This window comes from Balaenoptera borealis (genome assembly GCF_965194805.1).
Source record: "Balaenoptera borealis genome assembly, chromosome: 19".
NCBI lineage: Eukaryota > Metazoa > Chordata > Mammalia > Artiodactyla > Balaenopteridae > Balaenoptera > Balaenoptera borealis.
This window is the reverse complement of record NC_138878.1, coordinates 64290101-64312277: the sequence shown is the minus strand read 5'-3', so window position 1 is coordinate 64312277 and position 22177 is coordinate 64290101. Positions and strand designations below refer to the sequence as shown.

The following is a 22177-nucleotide window of genomic DNA, read 5'->3' as shown; positions in this document are numbered from 1 at the left end:
TTTAATTTCCACATTTGGGGGAATTTTCTTCTGTTTATTTCATTGTTGTTTACTTTTATTATATCAGTCTCTTAAAATTGTTAAGATTTGTGTTTTGGCCTAACATGTGGTCTCTCATGGAGAATGTTTTACGTGTTCTTGAGACGCATGTGTTTTCTGCTGTTGTTGGGTCATGGATCTGTTATGTCTAATAACCAATAAGGTCTATAGTTTCCTTATTGATCTTCTTTTTGGTTCCATCCGTAAGTTTAGCTGGGGCATTGAAGTCTCATACTATTCCTGTGCTGCTGTCTATTTCTCTCTTCCTTTCCTTTAATGTTTGCTTCATTTTTCTGAGATATCTAATGTTAGATGTATATATAGTTTTACTTGCTACGTCTTTTTGGTAAATTGACCCATTTGTCATTATATAATGTTTTTTTGTCTCATGTCACTTGTTTTTCTTCAGTTTATTTTGTCTGATATAATGTATTCTCTCCTGTTCTCTTTAGGATGGAATATCTTTTTCCATCCTTTCACTTTTCACCTTTCCGTGTCCTTAGATTTGTGAACACTAGCAGTTCCAAGCCTCTCACACTGTGTCTTTTGCCCTCTGTTTTCCCCCTGTTACTTCCTTTAGTGGTTGGTCCCTGCTCAGGCACACTGTACAGTGGTGAACGGCAGGCGCCTTTGCCAGCCCCCTTCACTCCACTGTAACTCCAGAGGGAATGCATCGAGTGTTTCCATCTGTTCATGATGTTTCTTGAAATGTTCTTGCTTAATCAGAATTTATTTTTTTCCATATCCTTTTTTTCATGATTTTTAATTGTCCAGGAAGTTTTTAACTTTACTATTATGATAATTTTTTTCCATAACCTGTGGAAATAATGTATAATACTAATAAATTTTCTAATTTGAAATCAATGTTTTATTAGTGGCAAAAACACAGAAATTCTTTGGCTTTTGTTAATGCCTAGCTATGTAAATTTAAATGGATAAAATTGTATTTATATATATATATATATTTATTTAATTAATTTATTTATTTATGGCTGTGTTGGGTCTTCGTTTCTGTGCGAGGGCTTTCTCTAGTTGCAGCAAGTGGGGGCCACTTTTCATCACGGTGCACGGTCCTCTCAGTATCGCGGCCTCCCTTGTTGTGGAGCACAGGCTCCAGACGCACAGGCTCAGTAATTGTGGCTCACGGGCCTAGTTGCTCCGCAGCATGTGGGATCTTCCCAGACCAGGGCTCGAACCCGTGTCCCCTGCATTGGCAGGCAGATTCTCAACCACTGTGCCACCAGGGAAGCCCTATATTTTTGAGTATGGTTATCTTATTGAGATTTGAGTTCAAGTATTCTATTTTTTTTAAATGCTCGTACCATTTTTCTTTTAGTAGCCTACTACAGAATCATGTTGACAAACTAAATTGAGTACAGTGGATACATTTTCATTGTCTGAAAGATGCTGAAATACACGTGAATAAAAGGACGATAAAAAATTGTCCAAAATTCTGTCAAGAGATTTTTCTCTCAGTTATTTTTTATAGATATGTATGTGCATAGTGCAAGTCTGGTTTAGATAAAAGACATCATGATTTTAAAACTATATATTATATCTTTTTTCAGTTGAAATTGTCGTCAGTATATTCCATTGCCTTGAATTTTTCTATGCAATCCTGTTAATGGTTTAAGTAATAGTAAGATTACTAACAATTTATGTGTATGTGCTTGTGCGTCCACATCTATAATGACCTTTCATGCCACTCCATGTCATTCACCTTGGACTTCTTTCACGTTTTCCCAGGGAACCCTCTGTCAATGTACTTTTAATGCTTTCTGTACTACTTAACTGTTTGATTCTTAAGCTTCAGTTGCTGAGCACAGCCCTCTGAGTTCAAGTGCTTGTTGTAACACTTCTTGCCTCCTTGATCTGAGTCGAGTTTCTCAGAGTGTCTGTGGCAGTTTTTGTCCTCTGTAAGATGAGGACAGATCTTTCTTTAATGAGCTGTTACGTTGATAACAAGGTCTTGCCTGTAAAAATACTTATTTAGAGTAACGTTTAGAGTAACATTACTGTAACTTAGAGCAATGGGAAGTGTTCAAACACTTTTAGTCGTTGTTACCATCATCATAGTTGAAGATTTTGACCTTTCGTTCAAAGCACTGTGAACTTTGTTGTCTCATCTATATACTGAATCTCACTCAGTGTGTAGAACGTAATACCTCACACTTCTGCATAGACAACACAGTGTTGAGTTTTACTTACAGGCGTTTCATAGATTTTCGACAGTGATGAAAAATCCATATTAATTGGAGGATCTCATAAGGTCTTATGAAAAAGCATAAGAAATTAAGATTAGAGATACATAATTTTTCCAGATACCTCTAAATGGATCTGGTAGAACACATACTTTAATTGAATCAGTCCTTACCCCTTACTCCTCTTTTCCATTTGTGTGAAGATGAGAACTCTTCATGGCCCATTGGTGAAATGTGGTTTCATTTCAGGAACGGTTGACCTTTGAGGATGTGGCCATCGAGTTCACTGAGGAGGAGTGGGAATGCCTGGACCCTGGTCAGAGGGCCTTGTACAGGGACGTGATGGTGGAGACCTGCAGGAACCTGCTCTCCCTGGGTGAGGATAACTTCCCTCTAGAAGTTGGGATCTGCCCTTGCGTATATTTGCATTTTCCCTTGTGTGCCTCTTGGGAGGCCCTGATAATCTTTGAAAGCCCTGTTGACTCACCCGTGATGCGGCATCATGAGTTTAACCTGACCCTTTCTTCAGATGCTCTGCCTGTTTCATGTTACATCAGTGGTTGTCCCAGAGCTTAATTACGTACAAAGCTCAATGGCAAACTTTAAAAAATACCAATTTCCCATTTTCTGCCTTTTGGCTTTTGACTCAGTTTCTGCAGGAAGAGAGCTTGATGTCTGCATATTACACCGTTCCCTGTGTAGAAGGGAGGTGGTGGATGATTTTGTGAAATATTTTTCCTGACGCATCTGTAATGTCCTCACTCCTCAGCTGAACAAAGAACTGGGATTTTAGGAAAACCACAGCACTTCACATTTCTTTGTCCTGATAAACCAGAATTTCTATTTCTTTTTTTAAAAAATTTTTGGCCACACCTTGTGGCTTGTGGGATCTCAGTTCCCCGAGTAGGGATTGAACCCATGCCCTCTGCATTGGAAGCATGGAGTCTTAACCAGTGGGCCGCCAGGGAAGTCCCAGAATTTCTTCTTCTGATCTGAATATTATCTCCACATTGGAGCAAGAGAAAGAGCCCTGGGCAGTGGGGAGAAATGTGAAAAATAGCCAAGAATACATTGTGTGGGAGTATATCAAAAGTGTAAACAAAGATGGGTATCTCAGAAGGGCTGTTTCTTTTGTTTAGGAGTGTGTGGGACAGGCAGGTGGATTGGATCTTCTGTGATTGTTACTTAGGAAAAGTGTAAGGACAGTGGACGGAGAGATCCTCTTTTTGATCCCAAATCCTACAAGGGGAGCATATGTGAACCTTTCAGGCTCTTAGCGTGGCATCTGTGGGTTGAGTACATGGTCCCATCTCAAGATCCTATAATGTCTGACTCATACACGTTGTATTATTTTTACTCTTGTACTGCTCTACCTAGTCTGGGAATGTCGACTGTTCCTAATTTTACCTTCTCCTTACTTTGTGTGATTTTACCTCTTAAATTTCTTTGAAGTATATTCCGAAGGTCTGAAATTTTACCTGGTTTCCTTGCTGTGATAATCCACCTATGTTTATCTGACAACCTCTTGTGGAGTCTCTATGCAATGTGTTTACTGGGTAACAGAAAATTTTGATCGAGACACTATTCCTCATATGTTGTAGTATTTTCTTGCTCTGTACAAAATCACCACTTGAAGCTACTCAGTAGAGTGGTCAGCATGTTCTAGGATATGAGATAGAAAGTATCACAAGAGTCTGACCGGGTTTTTTTCTGGCTTTGGGCACTGTCACAAAAGCCTGTCTCAAGGGCACTGTGACCGTGTTATTCATGTGTCTCAGTGACCATACATTTTAGCCTCTTTAAATTGGTATAGGAATTTATCCCAGGACAACTTTGTCAAAGCTCACATTCTCGTATCTGTGAGGCTGTTGGCTAAACTGTTGTTGATGCCACATTTTTCATCGCCTGTGCCATTGTTCATTCTACCTCAACAGCGAATTTTGAGGCGTCTTAATGAGAGAGCTTATGAAGTGGAGGGATACCTTCAGTGATGAATGATCATGTGTTTAAGACACTGGTACTTTCATTTTGTACATTTCTATGCATTATAAAGGATTTTTTATTTTATCATTAGGTTCAAATTTCTATGTTACTCTTGGGGTTTTTGTTTTATATTTGCAATGCATGGGATGGTTGATTGGGGAAGGGTCCCTGTGGTGGACTTGGTGATCAGTCCCTCTTAGAATCTTTATATATTCTTCATACTCATCTATTATCAGATATGTGATTTAGAAATGTTTTCTCTTTTATTGTTGGTTGTCTTTTCACTGAGCTTTAATGCACCGTAGTTTATATATATATATTTTTTTTTTTTTTTTTTAAATTATTATTTATTTATTTATTTCTTGGCTGTGTTGGGTCTTCGTTTCTGTGCGGGGGCTTTCTCTAGTTGTGGCGAGCAGGGGCCACTCTTCATCGCGGTGTGCGGGCCTCTCACTATCGTGGCCTCTCTTGTTGCGGAGCACAGGCTCCAGAAGCGCAGGCTCAGTAGTTGTGGCACATGGGCTTAGTCACTCCTCGGCATGTGGGATCTTCCCAGACCAGGGCTCGAACCTGTGTCCCCTGCATTAGCAGGCAGATTCTCAACCACTGCGCCACCAGGGAAGCCCCTATATTTTTGATATAGTTCAATTTATCTGTTTTTATTTTGTAGCCTGTGCTTTTGGTGTTATACCTGATAAATCATTTGTGGGTCCAATGTCAAGAAACTTTTTCTGTATGTTTACTTCTAGGAGTTTAATACACTTGGGACTTAGGTTTAGGTCTTTGAACCATTTTGAGTTAATTTTTGTTTGTAGTGTAAGATAATGGTCCAAGTAAATACTTTTGTTAGTAGGTATCCAGTTTTGGCAACACCTTTTTAAAAAAATTTATTTATTTTTAATTAATTAATTTTTTTTGGCTGCGTTGGGTCTTCGTTGCTGCACGTGGGCTTTCTCTAGTTGTGGTGAGCGGGGTCTACTCTGTTGCGTTGCGCAGGCTTTTCATTGTGGTGGCTTCTCTTGTTGCGGAGCACCAGCTCTAGGCGCCTGGGCTCAGTAGTTGCAGCACATGTGCTTAGTAGTTGTGGCACCTGGACTTCAGTAGTTGTGACACATGGGCTTAGTAGTTGTGGCTCATGGGCTCTAGAGTGCAGGCCCAGTAGTTATGGCACACGGGCTTAGTTGCTCCGTGGCATGTGGGATCTTCCCGGACCAGGGCTCGAACCCGTGTCCCCTGCATTGGCAGGTGGATTCTTAACCACTGCGCCACCAGGGAAGTCCTGTCAACACCTTTTGTTCCATAGACTGCCTTCCCCCATAAAGTGGTCTTTACACCTTTGTGAAACATCGTTTAAACATCTACACAAGAGGTTTTATTTTTTTTTTAAAGTATGGTTAATTTACAATGTTGTGTTAATTTCAGGTGTACAGCAATTTACAAGATATTTAATATAGTTCCCTGAGCTATACAGTAGGTCCTTGTTGTTTATCTCTTTTATATATAGTAGTGTGTATATGTTAATCCCAGACTCCTAATTTATCTCTCTCCTCTTCCCCCCACCCCCCCCGCATCCTGCACTTTCCCCTTTGGTAACCATAAGTTTGTTTTCTATGTCTGTGAGTCTATTTCTGTTTTGTAAATAAGTTCATTTGTATCACTTTTTTAGGTTCCACATATAAGTAATATCATATATGTCTTTCTTTGTCTGACTTCACAGGTCCATCCATGTTGCTGCAAAAGGCATTATTTCATTGTTTTTTATGACTGAGTAATATTCCACTGTATATATGTGCCACATCTTCTTTATCCCTTCATCTGTCAGTGAAAATTTAGGTTGCTTCCATGTCCTGGCTAGTGTAAATAGTGTTGCTGTAAACATTGGGGTGCATATATCTTTTCAAATTAGAGTTTTCATCTTTTCCGGATATATGACCAGGATTGGAACCTCCATACTGTTCTCCAAAATGGCTACACCAATTTACATTCCTTCCAACAGTGTGGTGAGGGTTCTCTTTTCCCCACACCCTCTCAAGCATTTATTGTTTGTAGACTTTTTTTTTTTTTGGCCACGCTGGATCTTAGTTGTGGCACGCAGAATATTTAGTTGGGGCATGCGGACTTCTTAGTTGCTGCATGTTGACTCTCAGTTGCGACATGCATATGGGATCTAGTTCCCCGACCAGGGATTGAACCCGGGCCCCCTGCATTGGCAGCGTGGAGCCTTACCCCCTGGACCACCAGGGAAGTCCCCTATTTGTAGACTTTTTGATGGTGGTCATTCTGACCAGTGTGAGGTGATAACCATTTTGTGGTTTTGATTTGCATTTATCTAATAATTAGTGACGTTGAGCATCTTTTCATGTGGCTGTTGGCCATCTTTATGTCTTCTTTGGAGAAATATCTATTTAGGTCTTCTGCTAATTTTTTGATTGGGTTGTATGGTTTTTTTGATACTAAGCTATATGAATTTTGTATATTTTGGAAATAGATCCCTTTTTGGTAGCATCATTTGCAAATATACTCTTCTAGTCCATAGGTTGTATTTTCGTTCTTTTTATGGTTTCCTTTGCTTTGCAGTAGCTTTTAAGTTTAATTAGGTCCCATTTGTTTATTTTTGCTTTTATTTCCGTGTCTCTAGGAGACAGATCCAAAAAAATATTGCTGTGATTTATATCAAAGAGTGTTCTGCCTTTGTTTTCCTCTAGGAGTTTTATAGTATCTGGTCTTACATTTAGGTGTTTAATACATTTTGAGTTTATTTTTGTATGTGGTGTTAGAGAATGTTCTAATTTCCTTCTTTTCCATGTAGCTGCCCAGTTATCCTAGCACCACTTACTAAAGAGACTGTCTTTTCTCCATTGTATATTCTTTCCTACTTTGTCATAGAATAATTGACTATAAGTGAGTGAGTTTATTTCTGGGCTTTCTATTCTGTTCCATTGATCTGTGTTTCTGTTTTTGCCAGTACCATACTGTTTTGATGACTGTAGGTTTGTAGTATTGTCTGAAGTCAGGGAGTGTGATTCCTCCAGCTCCATTCTTCTTTTTCGAGATTGTTTTAGATATTTGGTGTCTTTTGTGTTTTCATGCAAATTTTAAAAATGTTTTGTTCTCGTTCTGTGAAAATGCCATTGTTAATTTGATAAGGATTGCATTGAATATGTAGATTGCCTTGGGTAATATGGTCATTTTAACAGTGTTGCTTATTCCAATCCAAGAACATGGTATATATTTTCATCTGTTTGTGTCATCTTTGATATCTTTCATCAGCATCATATAGTTTTACAAGTACAGTTGTTTTGCCTCCTTAGGTAGGCTTATTTCTCAGAGTGTTTTTCTTTGTGATGAGATGGTAAATGCGATTGTTTCCTTAATTTCACTTTCTGATATTTCGTTGTTAGTATTTAGAAATGCAACAGATTTTTGTATATTTATTATTTTTTATATTTATCCAGCAACTTTACCCTGTTCATTGATGAGGTCTAGTAGTTATCTGGTGGCATCTTTAGGATTTTCTACGTGTAGCATCATGTCATCTGCATACAGTGATAGTTTTACTTCTTTTCCTATCTGGATTCCTTTTATTTCTTTTTGTTTTCTGATTGCAGTGGCTAGGGCTTCCAAATGTATGTTGAATAAAAGTGGTGAGAGTGGACATCCTTGTCTTGTTCCTGATCTTAGAGGAAATTCTTTCAGCTTTTCATTGTTGAGTATGATGTTAGTTGTGTGTTTGTCATATATGGTCTTTATTATGTTGAGGTAGTTTCCATCTGTGCTGACTTTCTGAAGGGTTTTTATCATAAATGGGTGCTGAATTTTGTGAGAGGCTTTTTCTGCAACTATTGAGATGTTCATATGGATTTTAGTCTTCAGTTTGTTAATGTGGTGTATCATACTGATTGACTTGCAGATATTGAAAATCTTGCATCCTTGGAATAAATCCCACTTGATCATGGTTTATGATTCTTTTGTTGGATTTGGTTTGCTAGTATTTTGTCGTGGGTTTTTGCATATATGTGGTATTGACTTGTAATTTTCTTTTTTTGGAATATCTTTTTCTGGCTTTGGTGTCAGGGTTATTATGGCCTCACAGAATGAGTTCATTGGAAGTGTTCCTTCCTCTCCAAAGCTATTTTTTATAATAGTTTCAGAAGAATGAGTGTTAGCTCTTGTCTAAATATTAGAATGGGAGAATTCACCTGTGAAGCCATCTGGTCCTGGACTTTTGTTTGTTGGAAGATTTTTAATCACAGTTTCAATTTCAGTACTTGTGATTGGTCTGTTCATATTTTCTGTTTCTTCGTGGTTCAATTTTAGGAGATTGTACCTTTCTAACCCATTTCTTCTAGGTTGTCCATTTTATTGGAGTATAGTTTCTTGGAGTAGTCTCTTTTGATTCTTTGTATTTCTGTGGTGTCCATTGTAACTTCTCCATTTTGATTTCTGGTTTTATTGATTTGCGCCCTCTCCCTTTTTTATTGATGACTCTGGCTAAAGGTTTTTCAATATTCTTTTCTTTTTTTTATTGGGGTATAGTTGTTTTACAATGTGTTAGTTTCTACTGTACAGCTAAGTGAAGTAGAGTTCCCTGTGCTGTACATTAGGTTCTCATTAGTTATCTATTTTATACATATTAGTATAAAATAGCATGTTAAAAGATACTTTCTTCTTTCCCAATATAAGCATTTAAAGCAGCAAATTTCCCTGTAATTACCATTTCACTTATTAGTTTTTTTTAAATTAATTTTTGTTGGAGTATAGTTGCTTTACAATGTTGTGTTAGTTTCTACTGTACAGCAAAGTGAATCAACTCTACATATACATATAACCCCTCTTTTTCAGATTTCCTTCCCATTTAGGTCACCACAGAGCACTGAGTAGAGTTCCCTGTGCTATACAGTACGTTCTCATTAGCTATCTATTTTATACATAGTATCAATAGTGTATATATGACAATCCCAATCTCCCAATTCATCCTACCCGACCCCGCTTTCCCCCTTGGTATCCATACGTTCGTTCTCTACGTCTTTGTCTCTATTTCTGCTTTGCAAACGGGTTGATCTGTACCATTTTTCTAGATTCTACCTATATGCGTTAATATATGGTATTTGTTTTTCTCTGACTTACTTCACTCTGTATGACAGTGTCTAGGTCCAACCACGCCTCTACAAATGACCCAATTTCATTCTTTTATGGCTGAGTAATATTCCACTGTGTATATGTACTACATCTTCTTTATCTGTTGGTCTGTCAATAGGCATTTAGGTTGCTTCCAGGACCTGGCTATTCTAAATAGTGCTGCAATGAACATTGGGGTGAATGTGTCTTTGAGTTATGGTTTTCTCTGGGTATATGCCCAGTAGTGGGATTGCTGGGTCTTATGGTAATTCTATTTTTAGTTTTTTAAGGAACCTCCATACAGTTCTCCATAGTGGCTGTATCAATTTACATTCCCACGAACAGTGAAAGAGGGTTCCCTTGTCTCCACACCCTCTCTAGCATTTATTGTTTGTAAATTTTTTGATAATGGCCATTCTGACTTGTGTGAGGTGATGCTTCATTGTAGTTTTGATTTGCATTTCTCTAATCATTAGTGATGTTGAGCATGTTCATGTGCCTCTTGGCCATCTGTATGTCTTCTTTGGAGAAATGTCTGTTTAGGTCTTCTGCCCATATTTTTTTTTAAAATAAATTTATTTATTTATTTATTTATTTTTGGCTGCGTTGGGTCTTTGTTGCTGCGCACGGGCTTTCTCTAGTTGCAGCGAGCGGGGGCCACTCTTCATTGCTGTGCACGGGCCTCTAATTGCAGTGGCTTCTCTTGTTGCGGAGCACAGGCTCTAGGTGCACGGGCCTCAGCAGTTGTGGCACATGGGCTTCAGTAGTTGTGGCTCGTGGGCTCTAGAGCGCAGGCTCAGCAGCTGTGGCACACAGGCCCAGCCGCTTCGCGGCATGTGGGATCCTCCCAGGCCAGGGCTAGAACCCGCGTCCCCTGCATTGGCAGGCGGACTCCCAACCACTGTGCCACCAGGGAAGTCCTTCTGCCCATATTTTGATTGGGTTTGTTTTTTTGATATTGAGCTGCATGAACTGTTTGTATATTTTGGAGATTAATCTTTTGTCCATTAATTCGTTTGCAATTATTTTCTCCCATTCTGAGGGTTGTCTTTTTGTCTTATTTATGGTTTCCTTTTTTGTTTATGGTTTCCTTTGTTGTGCTGAAGCTTTTCAGTTTCAGTAGGTCCCATTTGTTTATTTTTGTTTTTATTTCCATTACTCTAGAAGGTGGGTCAAAAAAGATCTTGCTGTGATTTATGTCAAAGAGTGTTCTTTCTATGTTTTCCTCTAAGAGTTTTATAGTGTGTGGTCTTACATTTAGGTCTTTAATCCATTTTGAGTTTATTTTTGTGTATGTTGTTAGGGAGTTTTCTAATTTCATTCTTCTATATGTAGCTGTCCAGTTTTCCCAGCACCACTTATTGAAGGTACTGTCACCATTGTATATTCTTGCCTCTGTTGTAGATTAATTGGCCATATGTACATGGGTTTATTTTGGGGCTCTCTATTCTGTTTCATAGATGTATGTGTCTGCTTTTGGGCCAGTACCACACTGTTCTGATGCCTGTGACTTTGTAGTATAGCCTGAAGTCAGGGAGCCTGATTCCTCCAGCTCTGTTTTTTTTTTCTCAAGATTGCTTTGGCTATTTGGGGTCTTTTGTGTCTCTATACAGATTTTTAAGATTTTTTGTTCTAGTTCTGTGAAAAATGCCATTGGTAATTTGATAAGAATTGCATTGAATCTGTAGATTGCTTTGGGTAGTATAGTCATTTTCACAGTATTGATTCTTCGAATCCAAGAACATGGTATAATCTCTCCAACTGTTTGTGTCGTCTTTGATTTCTTTCATCAGTGTTTTATAGTTTTCTGAGTACAGGTCTTTTACCTCCTTAGGTAGGTTTATTCCTAGGTATTTTATTTTTTTTTGTTGCAGTAGTGAACGGTATTGTTTCCTTAATTTCTCTTTCTGGTCTTTCGTTGTTCGTGTATAGGAGTGCAAGAGATTTCTGTGCATTAATTTTGTATCCTGCAACTTTACCAAATTCATTGATTAGCTCTAGTAGTTTTCTGGTGGCATCTTTAGGATTCTCTGTCTATAGTATCATGTCATCTGCAAACAGTGACAATTTTACTTCTTCTTTTCCAATTTTATTTTCCTTTTGTTTCTTTTTCTTTTCCGTTTGCTGTGGCTAGGAATTCCAAAACTGTGTTGAATAGTAGTTGTGAGAGTGGACCTCCTTGTCTTGTTCCTGATCTTCGAGGAAATGCTTTCAGTTTTTCACCGTTGAGAGTGATGTTAGCTGTGTGTTTGTCATACGTGGCCTTTATTATGTTGAGGTAGGTTCCCTCTGTGCCCACTTTCTGGAGAGTTTTTATCATAAATCGGTGTGGAATTTTGTTAAAAGCTTTTTCTGCATCTATTCAAATGATCATATGGTTTTCATTCAATTTGTTGATATGGTGTATCACATTGGTTGATTTGCTTACACTGAAGAATCCTTGCATCCCTGGGGTAAATCCCACTTGATTGTGGTGTATGAATCTTTTAATGTGTTGTTGGATTCTGTTTGCTAGTAGTTTGTTGAGGATTTTTGTGTCTGTATTCATCAGTAATATTGGTCTGTAATTTTCTTTTTTCGTGATATCTTTGTCTGATTTGGGTATCAGGGTGATGGTGGCCTCGCAGAATGAGTTTGGAAGAGTTCCTTCCTCTTCAGTTTTTTGGCAGAATTTGAGGATGGGTGTTAGCTCTTCTCTAAGTGTTTGGTAGAACTCACCTGTGAAGCCATCTGATCCTGTACTTTTGTTTGTTGGAAGATTTTTAATCACAGTATCAATTTCATTACTTGTGATTGGTCTCTTCATATTTTCTCTTTCTTCCTGGTTCAGTCTTGGAAGGTTATACCTTTTTAAGAATTTGTCCATTTCTTTCAGGTCGTCCACTTTATTGGCATATAGTTGCTTATAGTAGTCCCTTATGATCCTTTGTATTTCTGCAGTGTCCTTTGTAACTTTTCCTTTTTCATTTCTAATTTTATTGATTTGAGTCCTCTCCCTCTTTTTCTTGATGAGCTTGGCTAAAGGTTTATCAATTTTGTTTATCTTCTCCAAGAACCAGCTTTTAGTTTTATTGATCTTTGCTATTGTTTCTGTTTCATTTATTTCTGCTTTTATCTTTATGATTGATTTCCTTCTACTAACTTTGGGGTTTTATTGTTCATCTTTCTCTAGTTCCTTTAGCTGTTAGTTTAGATTGTTTATTTGAGGTTTTTCTTGTTTCTTCAGGTAGAATTGTATTGCTGTAAACTTCACTCTTAGAACTGCTTTTGCTGCATCCCATAGGTTTTGGATCATCATGTGTTTTCATTGTCATTTGTCTCTAGGTATTTTTTGATTTTCTCTTTGGTTTCTTTACTGATCTCTTGGTTATTTAGTAGTGTAATTTTTAGCCTTCATGTGTTTTATGTTTTTTACAGTTTTTTCCCCTGTAATTTATTTCTAATCTCATAGTGTTGTGGTTGGAAAGGATGCTTGATATGATTTCAGTTTTCTTAAATTTACCAGGGCTTGATTTGTTACCCAAGATGTGATGTGTCCTGGAGAATGTTTCATATGCACTTGAGAAGAAAGTGTATCCTTCTGCTTTTGGGTGGAATGTTCTATAAATATCAATTAAATCTATCTGGTCTGTTGTGCCATTTAAAGCTTGTGTTTCCTTGTTTATTTTCTGTCTGGATGATCTGTCCTTTGGTGTAAGTGGGGTGTTAAAGTCCCCCACTATTGTGTTACTGTCAATTTCCCCTTTTTTGGCTGTTAGCATTTGCCTTATGTATTGAGGTGCTCTTATGTTGGGTGCATAAATATTTACAATTGTTATGTTTCCTTGGATTGATCCCTTGATCATTATATAGTGTCCTTCCTTATCTCTTGTAACAGTCTTTATTTTAAAGTCTATTTTATCTGATATCAGTATTGTTACTCCAGCTTTCTTTTGATTCCCATTTTTATGGAACATCTTTTTCCATCCCCTCACTTTCAGTCTGTATGTGTCCCTAGGTCTGAAGTGGGTCTCTTGTAGGCAGCATATATATGGGTCTTGTTTTTGTATCCATTCAGCCAGTCTGTCTTTTGGTTGGAGCATTTAACCCATTCACATTTAGGGTAATTATTGATATGTATGTTCCTATTACCATTTTCTTAATTTTTGGGGGTTTGTTTTCGTAGGTCTTTTTCTTCTTTTGTGTTTCCTGCTTAGATAAGTTCCTTTAGCATTTGTTGTAGAGCTGGTTTGGTGATGCTGAATTCTCTTAGCCTTTGTTTGTCTGTAAAGCTTTTGATTTCTCCATTGAATCTGAATGAGATCCTTGCTGGGTAGGATAATCTTGGTTGTAGGTCTTTCCCTTTCATCACTTTAAATATATCCTGCCACTCCCTTCTGGCCTGCAGTTTCTGCTGAAAGATCATCTGATAATCTTATGGGGATTCCCTTGTATGTTGTTTATTGCTTTTCCCTTGTTGCTTTAAATATTTTTTCCTTGTTTTTAATTTTTGATAGTTTGATTAATATGTGTTTTGCTGTGTTTCTCCTTTGGTTTATCCTGTATGGCACTCTCTGCACTTCCTGGACTTGATTGGCTATTTCCTTTCCCATGTTTAGCGAAGTTTTCGACTATAATCTCTTCAAATATTTTCTCAGACCCTTTCTCTTTCTCTTCTGGGACACCTATAATTCGAATGTTGGTGCATTTAATGTTGTTCCAGAGATTTCTGAGACTGTCCTCAATTCTTTTCATTCTTTTTTCTTTATTCTGCTCTGTGGCAGTTATTTCCACCATTGTATCTTCCAGATCACTTATCCGTTCTTCTGCCTCAGTTATTCTGCTGTTGATTCCTTCTAGAGTATTTTTAATTTCAATTGTTGTGTTGCTTATCACTGTTGGTTTGTTCTTTAGTTCTTCTATGTCCTTGTTAAACATTTCTTGTATTTTATTCTATTTCTGAGATTTTATTATTATTTTTTTTATAAATTTACTTATTTTTGGTTGTGTTGGGTCTTCGTTTCTGTGCGAGGGCTTTCTCTAGTTGTGGCAAGCGGGGGCCGCTCCTCATCACGGTGCACGGGCCTCTCACTATTGCGGCCTCTCTTGTTGCGGAGCACAGGCTCCAAACGCGCAGGCTCAGTAGTTGTGGCTCGCGGGCCCAGTTGCTCCGCGGCATGTGGGATCCTCCCAGACCAGGGCTCGAACCCGTGTCCCCTGCATTGGCAGGCAGATTCTCAACCACTGCACCACCAGGGAAGCCCTGCTGAGATTTTAGATCATCTTTACTATCATTACTCTGAATTCTTTTTCAGGTAGACTCCCTATTTCCTCTTCATTTGTTTGGTCTTGTAGGTTTTTACCTTGCTCCTTCATCTGCAGCGTATTTCTCTGTCTTCTCATTTTGTTTAATTTACTGTGTTTGGGGCCTCCTATCCGCAGGCTGCAGGGTCGTAGTTCCTCTTACTTCTGGTGTCTGCCCGCAGTGGGTGAGGTTGGTCCAGTGGCTTGTGTAGGCTTCCTGGTGGAGGGGACTGGTCTCCGTTCTGGTGGGTGCAGCTGGATCTTGTCCCTCTGATGGGCAGGGCCACGTCCGGTGGCTCTTTTCGTGGTGTTTCTGAGCTTAGTACGACTTTAGGCAGCCTCTCTGCCAATGGGTGGGGTTGTGCTCCTGTCTCGCTAGTTGTTTGGCACGAGGCCTCCAGCACGGGAGCCTGCCTGCCGTTGGGTGGAGCCAGGTCTTGGTGTTGAGATGGAGACCTCTGGGAGAGCTCTTGCCAATTAATATTCCCTGAGGCCGCGAGTTCTCTGGTCGTCCAGCGTCCTGGACTAGGCTCTCCCACCTCAGAGGCTCAGGCCCGACCCCTGTCCGGAGCACCAAGATCCTGCAAGCTGCACGGTGTGGAAGAAAAGGAAAAGAAAGAAAGAAAGAAAGAAAACAGACACACACAAAGAAACACACACACAGACGAAAACAAACAAACGAAAAAGAAAACAAACAAGCAAAACCCCAAGACAAATGTTAAAAACAAACCAAACAAAAACACACAAAGAATCATACATACACACACACACACACACACACACACACACACACACACACAAGAGAGAGAGATAACAAAAAAGAAGAGAGCAGCCAAACAAATAAACGAACCCCAAAATGAAAACAAACACTAAAAACTAAGCTACCAAAACAAAAAACTAAATACAAATCAAAAGCAGAAATCGAACTCTTGGTAGGTGTCGGGACCTGCTGTGGGCACTGTGGGGCCAGCTTATACTCTGACCTGGCCCAACTCCTGCGGGTACTTGCCCCCAAAGTCCACAGCCTCAATTGTGGGAACACTCGTTGTCTATTCAGATATTGCACAGATGGAGGGTTTACCAGGCCGATTGAAGGGATTTAATCTGCTGCTCTTGTGGCTGCGTGGAGAAATTTCCCTTTCTCTTCTTTGGTCGCACTGCCCCAGGAGTTCAGCTTTCGTTTTGGCTCTGCCTCTGCATTTGGGCCACCCTCAGGAGTCTCTTCCCCACCCAGGCAAGAGGGAGTGAAAGCAGTGGCTGATTAGGGCTCACTTGCTCACCCAGGCCAGGGAGGGGGAGGGATACAGCAGTCCCAGTTGGGATGTGCGGGGAGTGCCTTTGGCGGCAGGGACTAGTGGGAATTTGCAACAGCCTGAGGTGTGCCGTTCGCTCTCCCCAGGAAGTTGGCCCCAGATCGCTGGACCGTTGGCAGTGGCGGGCTGCACTGGCTCCTGGGAAGGAGTGGGCAGTGACCTGAGCTTGCTCACAGGACCCTTGGTGGCAGCGGTGGCAGCAGTAGCCGTCACGCCCACCTCTGGTGTCCAAGATAGCAGGCACAGCTCTCGCCCGGCCCTAGAACTGGTGTAGGCTGTGCCTTGCTGTCTGTGAGCGCGTGGAGAAAGAAGCTGCTAGGGCGGGTGTGCCCCTCTCCTCGTGCACCCTGCAACAGTGGCCCCTTGTCTATCTGGCAGGCCCAGGTTTCTTTCCGGACTCCCTCAGGCTGTCTTCTCACAGCTAACCCCCAATCCTCTCTCCCTGGGGTCTGACCTCTGAAGCCCGAGCCTCAGCACCCAGCCCCCACTCGCCCCGGCAGGCGGGCAAGCGTCTCAGGCTGGGGAGTGCTGGTTGACACCGATCCTCTGTGCGGGATTCTCTCTGCTTTGCTCTCCGCACCCTGTTGCTGCGCTCTCCTCTGAGGCTCCAAAGCTCCCCCTTGTCTCTGCCAGTGAGGGGGCTTCCTAGTGTGCAGAAACATTTCCTCCTTCACAGTGCCCTCGCAGAGGCGTGGGTCCTGTCCTGATTCCTTTGTCTCTTTTTTTTTTCCTTTTTTCTTTTGCCCTACCCAGTTACATGGAGATTTTCTTGCCTTTTTGGAAGTCTGAGGTCTTCTGCCAGTGTTCAGTAGGTGTTCTGTAGGAGTTGTTCCACATGTAGATATGTTTTTGATGTATCTGTGGGGAAGAAGGTGATCTCCGCATCTTATTCCTCCGCCGTTTTCTGAGACTTCTCTATCAATGTTTTTTATCTTTTCAAAGAACCAGGTTTTAGTTTCATAGATCTTTTTTCTTTTTTTGTTTTTGGTCTCTATTTCATTTATTTCTGCTCTGATCTTTGTATCTTTCTTTGGGGTTTTGTTCTTTTTCTAGTTCCTTTAGGCATAAAGTTAGGTTGTTTATTTGAGATTGTTCTTGAATCCTAAGTTTAGCTTGTTTTGCTATAAACTTCACTCTTAGAACTGTTTTTACTGTGTCCCATAGGTTTTGGGTCATACTGTTTTCATTTTCATTTGTCTCTAGCTTTGTTTTTTTTTTTAATTTCCTCTTTGATTTCTTCAGTGATCCACTGGTTGTGTAGTAGCATATTCTTTAGCTTCCACATCTTTGTGTTTTTTGCAGCTTTTTTGTTTTTTGGTTTTGTGGGTTTTTTTTTTTTTTTAGTTGATTGGCTAGCCTAGATGCTTGATACGATTCCAGTTTTCTTACATTTACCGAGGATTGCTTTGTGACCCAGCATGTGGTCTGTCTTGTAGAATGACCCATGTGCACTTGAAAAGAATGTGTATTCTGCTGCTTTCAGGTGGAATGCTCTATAAATATCAATTAAGTCCATCTGCTCTAATGTGTCATTTAAGGCCTGTGTTTCCTGATGGATTTTCTGTCTGGATGATCTGCCCATTGATATAAGTAGGTGTTAAAGTCCCCCACTATTATTGTGTTGCTGTCCATTTCTCCTTTTATGTCTGTTAACATTTGCCTTATATATTGAGGTGTTCCTTAGTTGGGGTGGATACATATTTGGAATTGTTATGTCTTCTTTTTGGATTGATCCTGTGATCATTTTCTTGTGGCCTTCTTTGTCTCTTTTAACAGTCTTTTTTCTTTTTCAAGTCTATTTTGTCTGATATAAGTGTTGCTTCTCAAGCTTCCTTTTTATTTCCATTTGCATGGAATACCTTTTACCACCCCTTCACTTTCAGTCTGTATATGTCTTTGCATCTGAAGTGAGTCTCTTGCAGGCAGCATATGTACAGGTCCTATGTTTGCATCCATTCATCCAGTCTGTATCTTTTGGTTGCAGCATGTAGTTCATTTACATTTAAGATAATTATTGATATGTATGTTTCTATTTCCATTTCATTAATTGTTTTGGATTTGTTTTTGTAGGTCTTTTTGTCCCCCTTTCTTCTTTTGTTCTCTTTTTTTGTGGTTTGATGAGTATCATTAATGTTATGGTTGGATTTCTTTTTCTTTTTTGTATGTATATGTATTAGAGATTTTTGTTTCTCGGTTACCATGAGGTTTTTGTATACTAGTACTTATGTTTATGTGCTTGTTTTAAGTTGCTAATCTCAAATGCAGTTTAGATACCCTGCATTTGTACTCTCCTCTCCGCATGATTACTGTTTTTGATATTATATTTTACATCATTGTTTTGTATATCTCTTAACTGCTCATTGTGGATACAGATGGTTTTACTACTTTTGTCTTTTAACCTACCTGCTAGCTTTGTGTGTGGATGATTTTCTGCCTTTATTGTATGTTTGCCTTTACCAGTGAGCTTTTCCATTTTGTGATTTTCTTGTTTGTAGTCAAGAAAGTCTTGTTGTGGTCTTTTCCCACTGGAGAAGTTCCTTTAGCATTTGTTGTAAATTTGGTTTGGTGTTGTTGAATTCTTTCAGCTTTTTCTTGTCTATAAAGCTTTTGATTTCTCCATCAATCTGAAGGAGAACTTTGCTGGGTAGACTACTCTTGGTTGCAGGTTTTTCTCTTTCATCACTTTAAGTATATTGCGCCACTGCCTTCTGGCTTGCAGAGTTTCTGATGAAAAATCGTGTAATAGCCTTATGGGAGTTCTCTTGTATGTTTTTAATTGCTTTCCCTTGTTGCTTGTAATATTCTCTCTTTATCTTTAGTTTTTGTTGTTTTAATCAGAATGTGTCTTGGTGTTTCCCTTCCCAGGTTAGAGAAGTTTTCAGCTATTATCTCTTCAAATATTTTCTCAAGCCCTTTCTCTCTTCTCCTTCTGGGAACCCTGTATTGCGAATATTAGCACACTTGCTCTTGTCCCAGTGGTCTCTTAAACTGATCTCATTTCTTTTTATTCTTTTCTTTTTTCCCCTTTGGTGGCAGTGATTTCCCCTACTCTGTTTTCCAGCTCACTGATCCATTATTCTGCCTCATTTCGTCTATTATTAATTTGTCATATTTTTCATTTCAGTTATTGTATTCTTCAATTCTGTTTCATTGTTATTTATAATTTCTAAGTCTTTGTTAAAAACTTCTGGGGGCTTCCCTGGTGGCGCAGTGGTTGAGAATCTGCCTGCCAATGCAGGGGACACGGGTTCGAGCCCTGGTCTGGGAAGATCCCACATGCCGCGGAGAAACTGGGCCCGTGAGCCACAGTTACTGAGCCTGTGCGTCTGGAGCCTGTGCTCCGCAACAAGAGAGGCCGCGATAGTGAGAGGTCCGTGCACCGCGATGAAGAGTGGCCCCCACTTGCCACAACTAGAGAAAGCCCTCGCACAGAAACGAAGACCCAACACAGCCATAAATAAATAAATAAATAAATAAAATAAACCCCCCCCCAAAAAAAAGTAAAAAAAAAAACAAAAAAAAAACCTTCTCATTTCTCACATTGTGCATCCTTTCTCCTACCAAATTCTTTGATCGTCTTTATGATTATTACTCTGAACTCTTTCTTGAGTAGTTTGCCTGTCTCCACGACACTTGGTTCTTCTTCTGGGTTTCTGTTTTGTTCCTTTATCTGAAACATATTCTCCTCTGTCGCCTCATTTTGTCTAAATTGCCATTTGTATTTTATGTATGTGGTAGGTTAGTTACATTTCTCAACCTTGGAGAAGTGGCCTCTGTAGGAGACGTCCTGTGCATTCAGGCAGTGCACTCCCCTCTCGTCACCTATGGACCAGGGGCTATCTGGTCCCCAGGTAGTATGTGGCCTGCGTTTGCAGACTTGGTCTACAGGCTGCAGAGACTATAGTTTTCTTGCTTCTAGTGTCTGCCCCCTGGTGAGTGAAGCTGGTCTAGAGGCTCGTGCAGACTTCCTTGTGGGAGGCCAGGTGCCTGCTCACCGGTGGGTGGTGCTGGGCCTTTGCCTCTGGTGGGTAGGGCCCTCTGGTGTCTAGGGGCATGGGAAGTAGCCCTGGAGATACTCTAAGACCAGCAGGTAGCTCTGGTCCATGCTCCCATGATATTACTGCTTTTGCCCTTTGTCCCGGTGCATGTGAGATTCTTTTGTGCGCCCTTTAAGAGTGAAGTCTCCATTTCCCCCAATCCTGTGGAGCTGCAGTCAAGTCCCGCTGGCCTTCTAAGCCACATGCTCTAAGGACTCCGCTTCCTGCGGCTGGACCCCTGGGCTGAGCTGCCTCACGTGGAGCTCAGAACTCTCACTCCTGTGGGAGAACATCTGTAATATAATTATTCTCCAGTTTGTGGGCTGCCCACCCAGGGGGCATGCGATTTGATTATATGGCCAATCTGCCCCTCCTTCTATCTAGTTGTGGTTCTTTCATTAGCTGTTAAAGATCTTTCCTGGTAGGTTCTAGTTCAGTGGTTGCTCTTCAGTCAGTTGTGATTTTGGTGTGCTTGTGAAAGGAGGGGAATTTAGGGTTCTTCTCTGCCATCTTAGCCGCTATCCCACAAGAGGTTTTTTTTGGAAGTCTCTGTTCTGTTCCAGCAGTCTCTCTGTCTATATGCCAGTACCACACTGTTTTGATTAGTGTATCTGTGGAATAAGTTTTGAAATAAAGAAGTGTGATACAACAAGTTTGTTCTTTTCAGGATCGTTTTTGCTATTTGTTTTCTCCTGAGACTCCATATTAATCACAGGATGGATGTATCTGTTTCTTCAGGAAAACACTACTGGGATTTCACTAGGGAATGATTTGAATATAATGATCACTTTGGGTAGTATTGACATCATGTCAATATTGACTTCCAATCCATGAGTTTGGGATGTCTTTGCATTTATTTTTGTCTTTTCTAAAATTTTCAGCAGTCTTTAGTTTGCAATATACATATCTTTACCTTCTTGTATAATGTTGCATCTAACTTTTTTTTTTTTTTTGATTCTCTTGTAACTGGAATATTTTTCTCATGTTCTTTTTTGGTTGTTCATTTTTAATGTTTACAAACCCAACTGAATTTTGCATGTTGATTTTACATCTTGTCATTTTTTAGAGCTCTAAAAATTTTAGCAGGTTTTTTCTGCAGAATATTCACGGTTTTCTACATATTAGATCATGTCAGTTGTATACAGAGATGATTTCACTCTCTTTTGCTATTGGGATATCTGTTACCCAATTTTCTGCCTCTGTGTTCTTCCTGGGACTTCCAGTAATATGTTTTTAGAAATATTGAGAGCAGGTATCCTTGTCTTGTTCCTGATCTTAAAGGAAAAGCTTTCATTCGTTCACCATTGAGTATGATGATAGCTCTGTGTAACTGCTCCATTGCAGGATATTTTCCAGCATAGTCTTCTACCTTTTCCTAATAAAGAACATACATCACACATGATGTCGAATCCAAATTCATATGCCCATTTCTCATTGGAGTTAGAAGCAGAGAAATGTGTATTAGTTGAGGAGGTGCCAACCAGAAACTTGGGAGACCTGGCCTTGCCTCAAATCCATCTTCCTGGCTGGCCAGGGTGTAAGATTTTTAAATGATAAGGGAGAGAGGGGAGGGGAGTGTCTGTAATCCCAGCTTTCCCATAAGATGTCAGCTGCAGACTTTTGAGAATCAAGTTGTGATTTCCTTTCTGATTATTCTGTATGTTCCTGCAAAACAGTTCCTAAATCAGAGTCTTGTGATCCCTTAACTTCCTTCTAGGAGACAGGAAAAGCAATAGTTCAGGCATTTTATTATTTACTTAGAGCCAAATGTGACTGGTTAAGAATTTCAATTCTCAGTTGACCCTCTGGTGTCATCAGTTTTTCAGTCCTCTTGGGATAACTGGTTGAAGCCCAGTTTGGGGTCATAAATCAAGGTACCAATTTAAGCTACCAATCATGGAAGTGATTAGATTGGACTTGCTTTTCCTTTGTTTCTGTATTCTCTCATTCCCCTAATTAGTAACTGCTTGAATCTGACTTTTTGAACTCAGGAATGGTCTAGGAGACTAAAGCCTTTTTTTTTTAACAAACAGGAAATGGGAGACTCAGAAAGGCTTTTGTAACCAGGAAGGCCCTGCAGATTCCTGTTCAGTTTCAATCCCCCCTTTTCTTTGGTACTCCTCAATCTTGAGATGAACATGTGTGGAAGAAGAAACAGAATAAAATTTTCGATAGAGAGGTTAATCAGACTTAGCAGGAGAAC

The 22177-nt window shown here is 39.9% G+C and overlaps 2 protein-coding genes, 1 long non-coding RNA gene and 1 pseudogene across 14 annotated transcripts in view; 1 reads left to right on the top strand and 3 right to left on the bottom strand.

The window, feature by feature from the left end:
• Window positions 1-9841, bottom strand: part of LOC309616886 (CDKN2A-interacting protein pseudogene) — a 79103-nt pseudogene extending 69262 nt beyond the window's left edge. The window contains exon 1 of the transcript XR_014249832.1: window positions 5397-9841. The product of XR_014249832.1 is annotated as a CDKN2A-interacting protein pseudogene (transcript). The remainder of the gene's footprint in view (window positions 1-5396) is intronic.
• LOC309616863 (uncharacterized protein) overlaps window positions 1-22177 on the top strand; it is a 131222-nt gene that overhangs the window by 71833 nt on the left and 37212 nt on the right. For 10 of the 11 annotated variants that reach the window (XM_082368140.1, XM_082368141.1, XM_082368142.1 and 7 more), the window contains one exon: window positions 2490-2616. The exons of the other annotated variant lie outside the window; for it this stretch is intronic. In XM_082368140.1, coding sequence (XP_082224266.1) covers window positions 2490-2616 — 127 coding nt within the window. The remainder of the gene's footprint in view (window positions 1-2489; window positions 2617-22177) is intronic. 11 annotated transcript variants of the gene reach the window in all.
• LOC309616851 (zinc finger protein 836-like) overlaps window positions 1-22177 on the bottom strand; it is a gene marked incomplete at its 3' end in the record, with an annotated part of 476825 nt that overhangs the window by 427966 nt on the left and 26682 nt on the right. The gene's annotated exons all lie outside the window — the stretch shown is intronic.
• LOC309616970 overlaps window positions 1-22177 on the bottom strand; it is a 188410-nt gene that overhangs the window by 156176 nt on the left and 10057 nt on the right. The window lies entirely within an intron of this gene.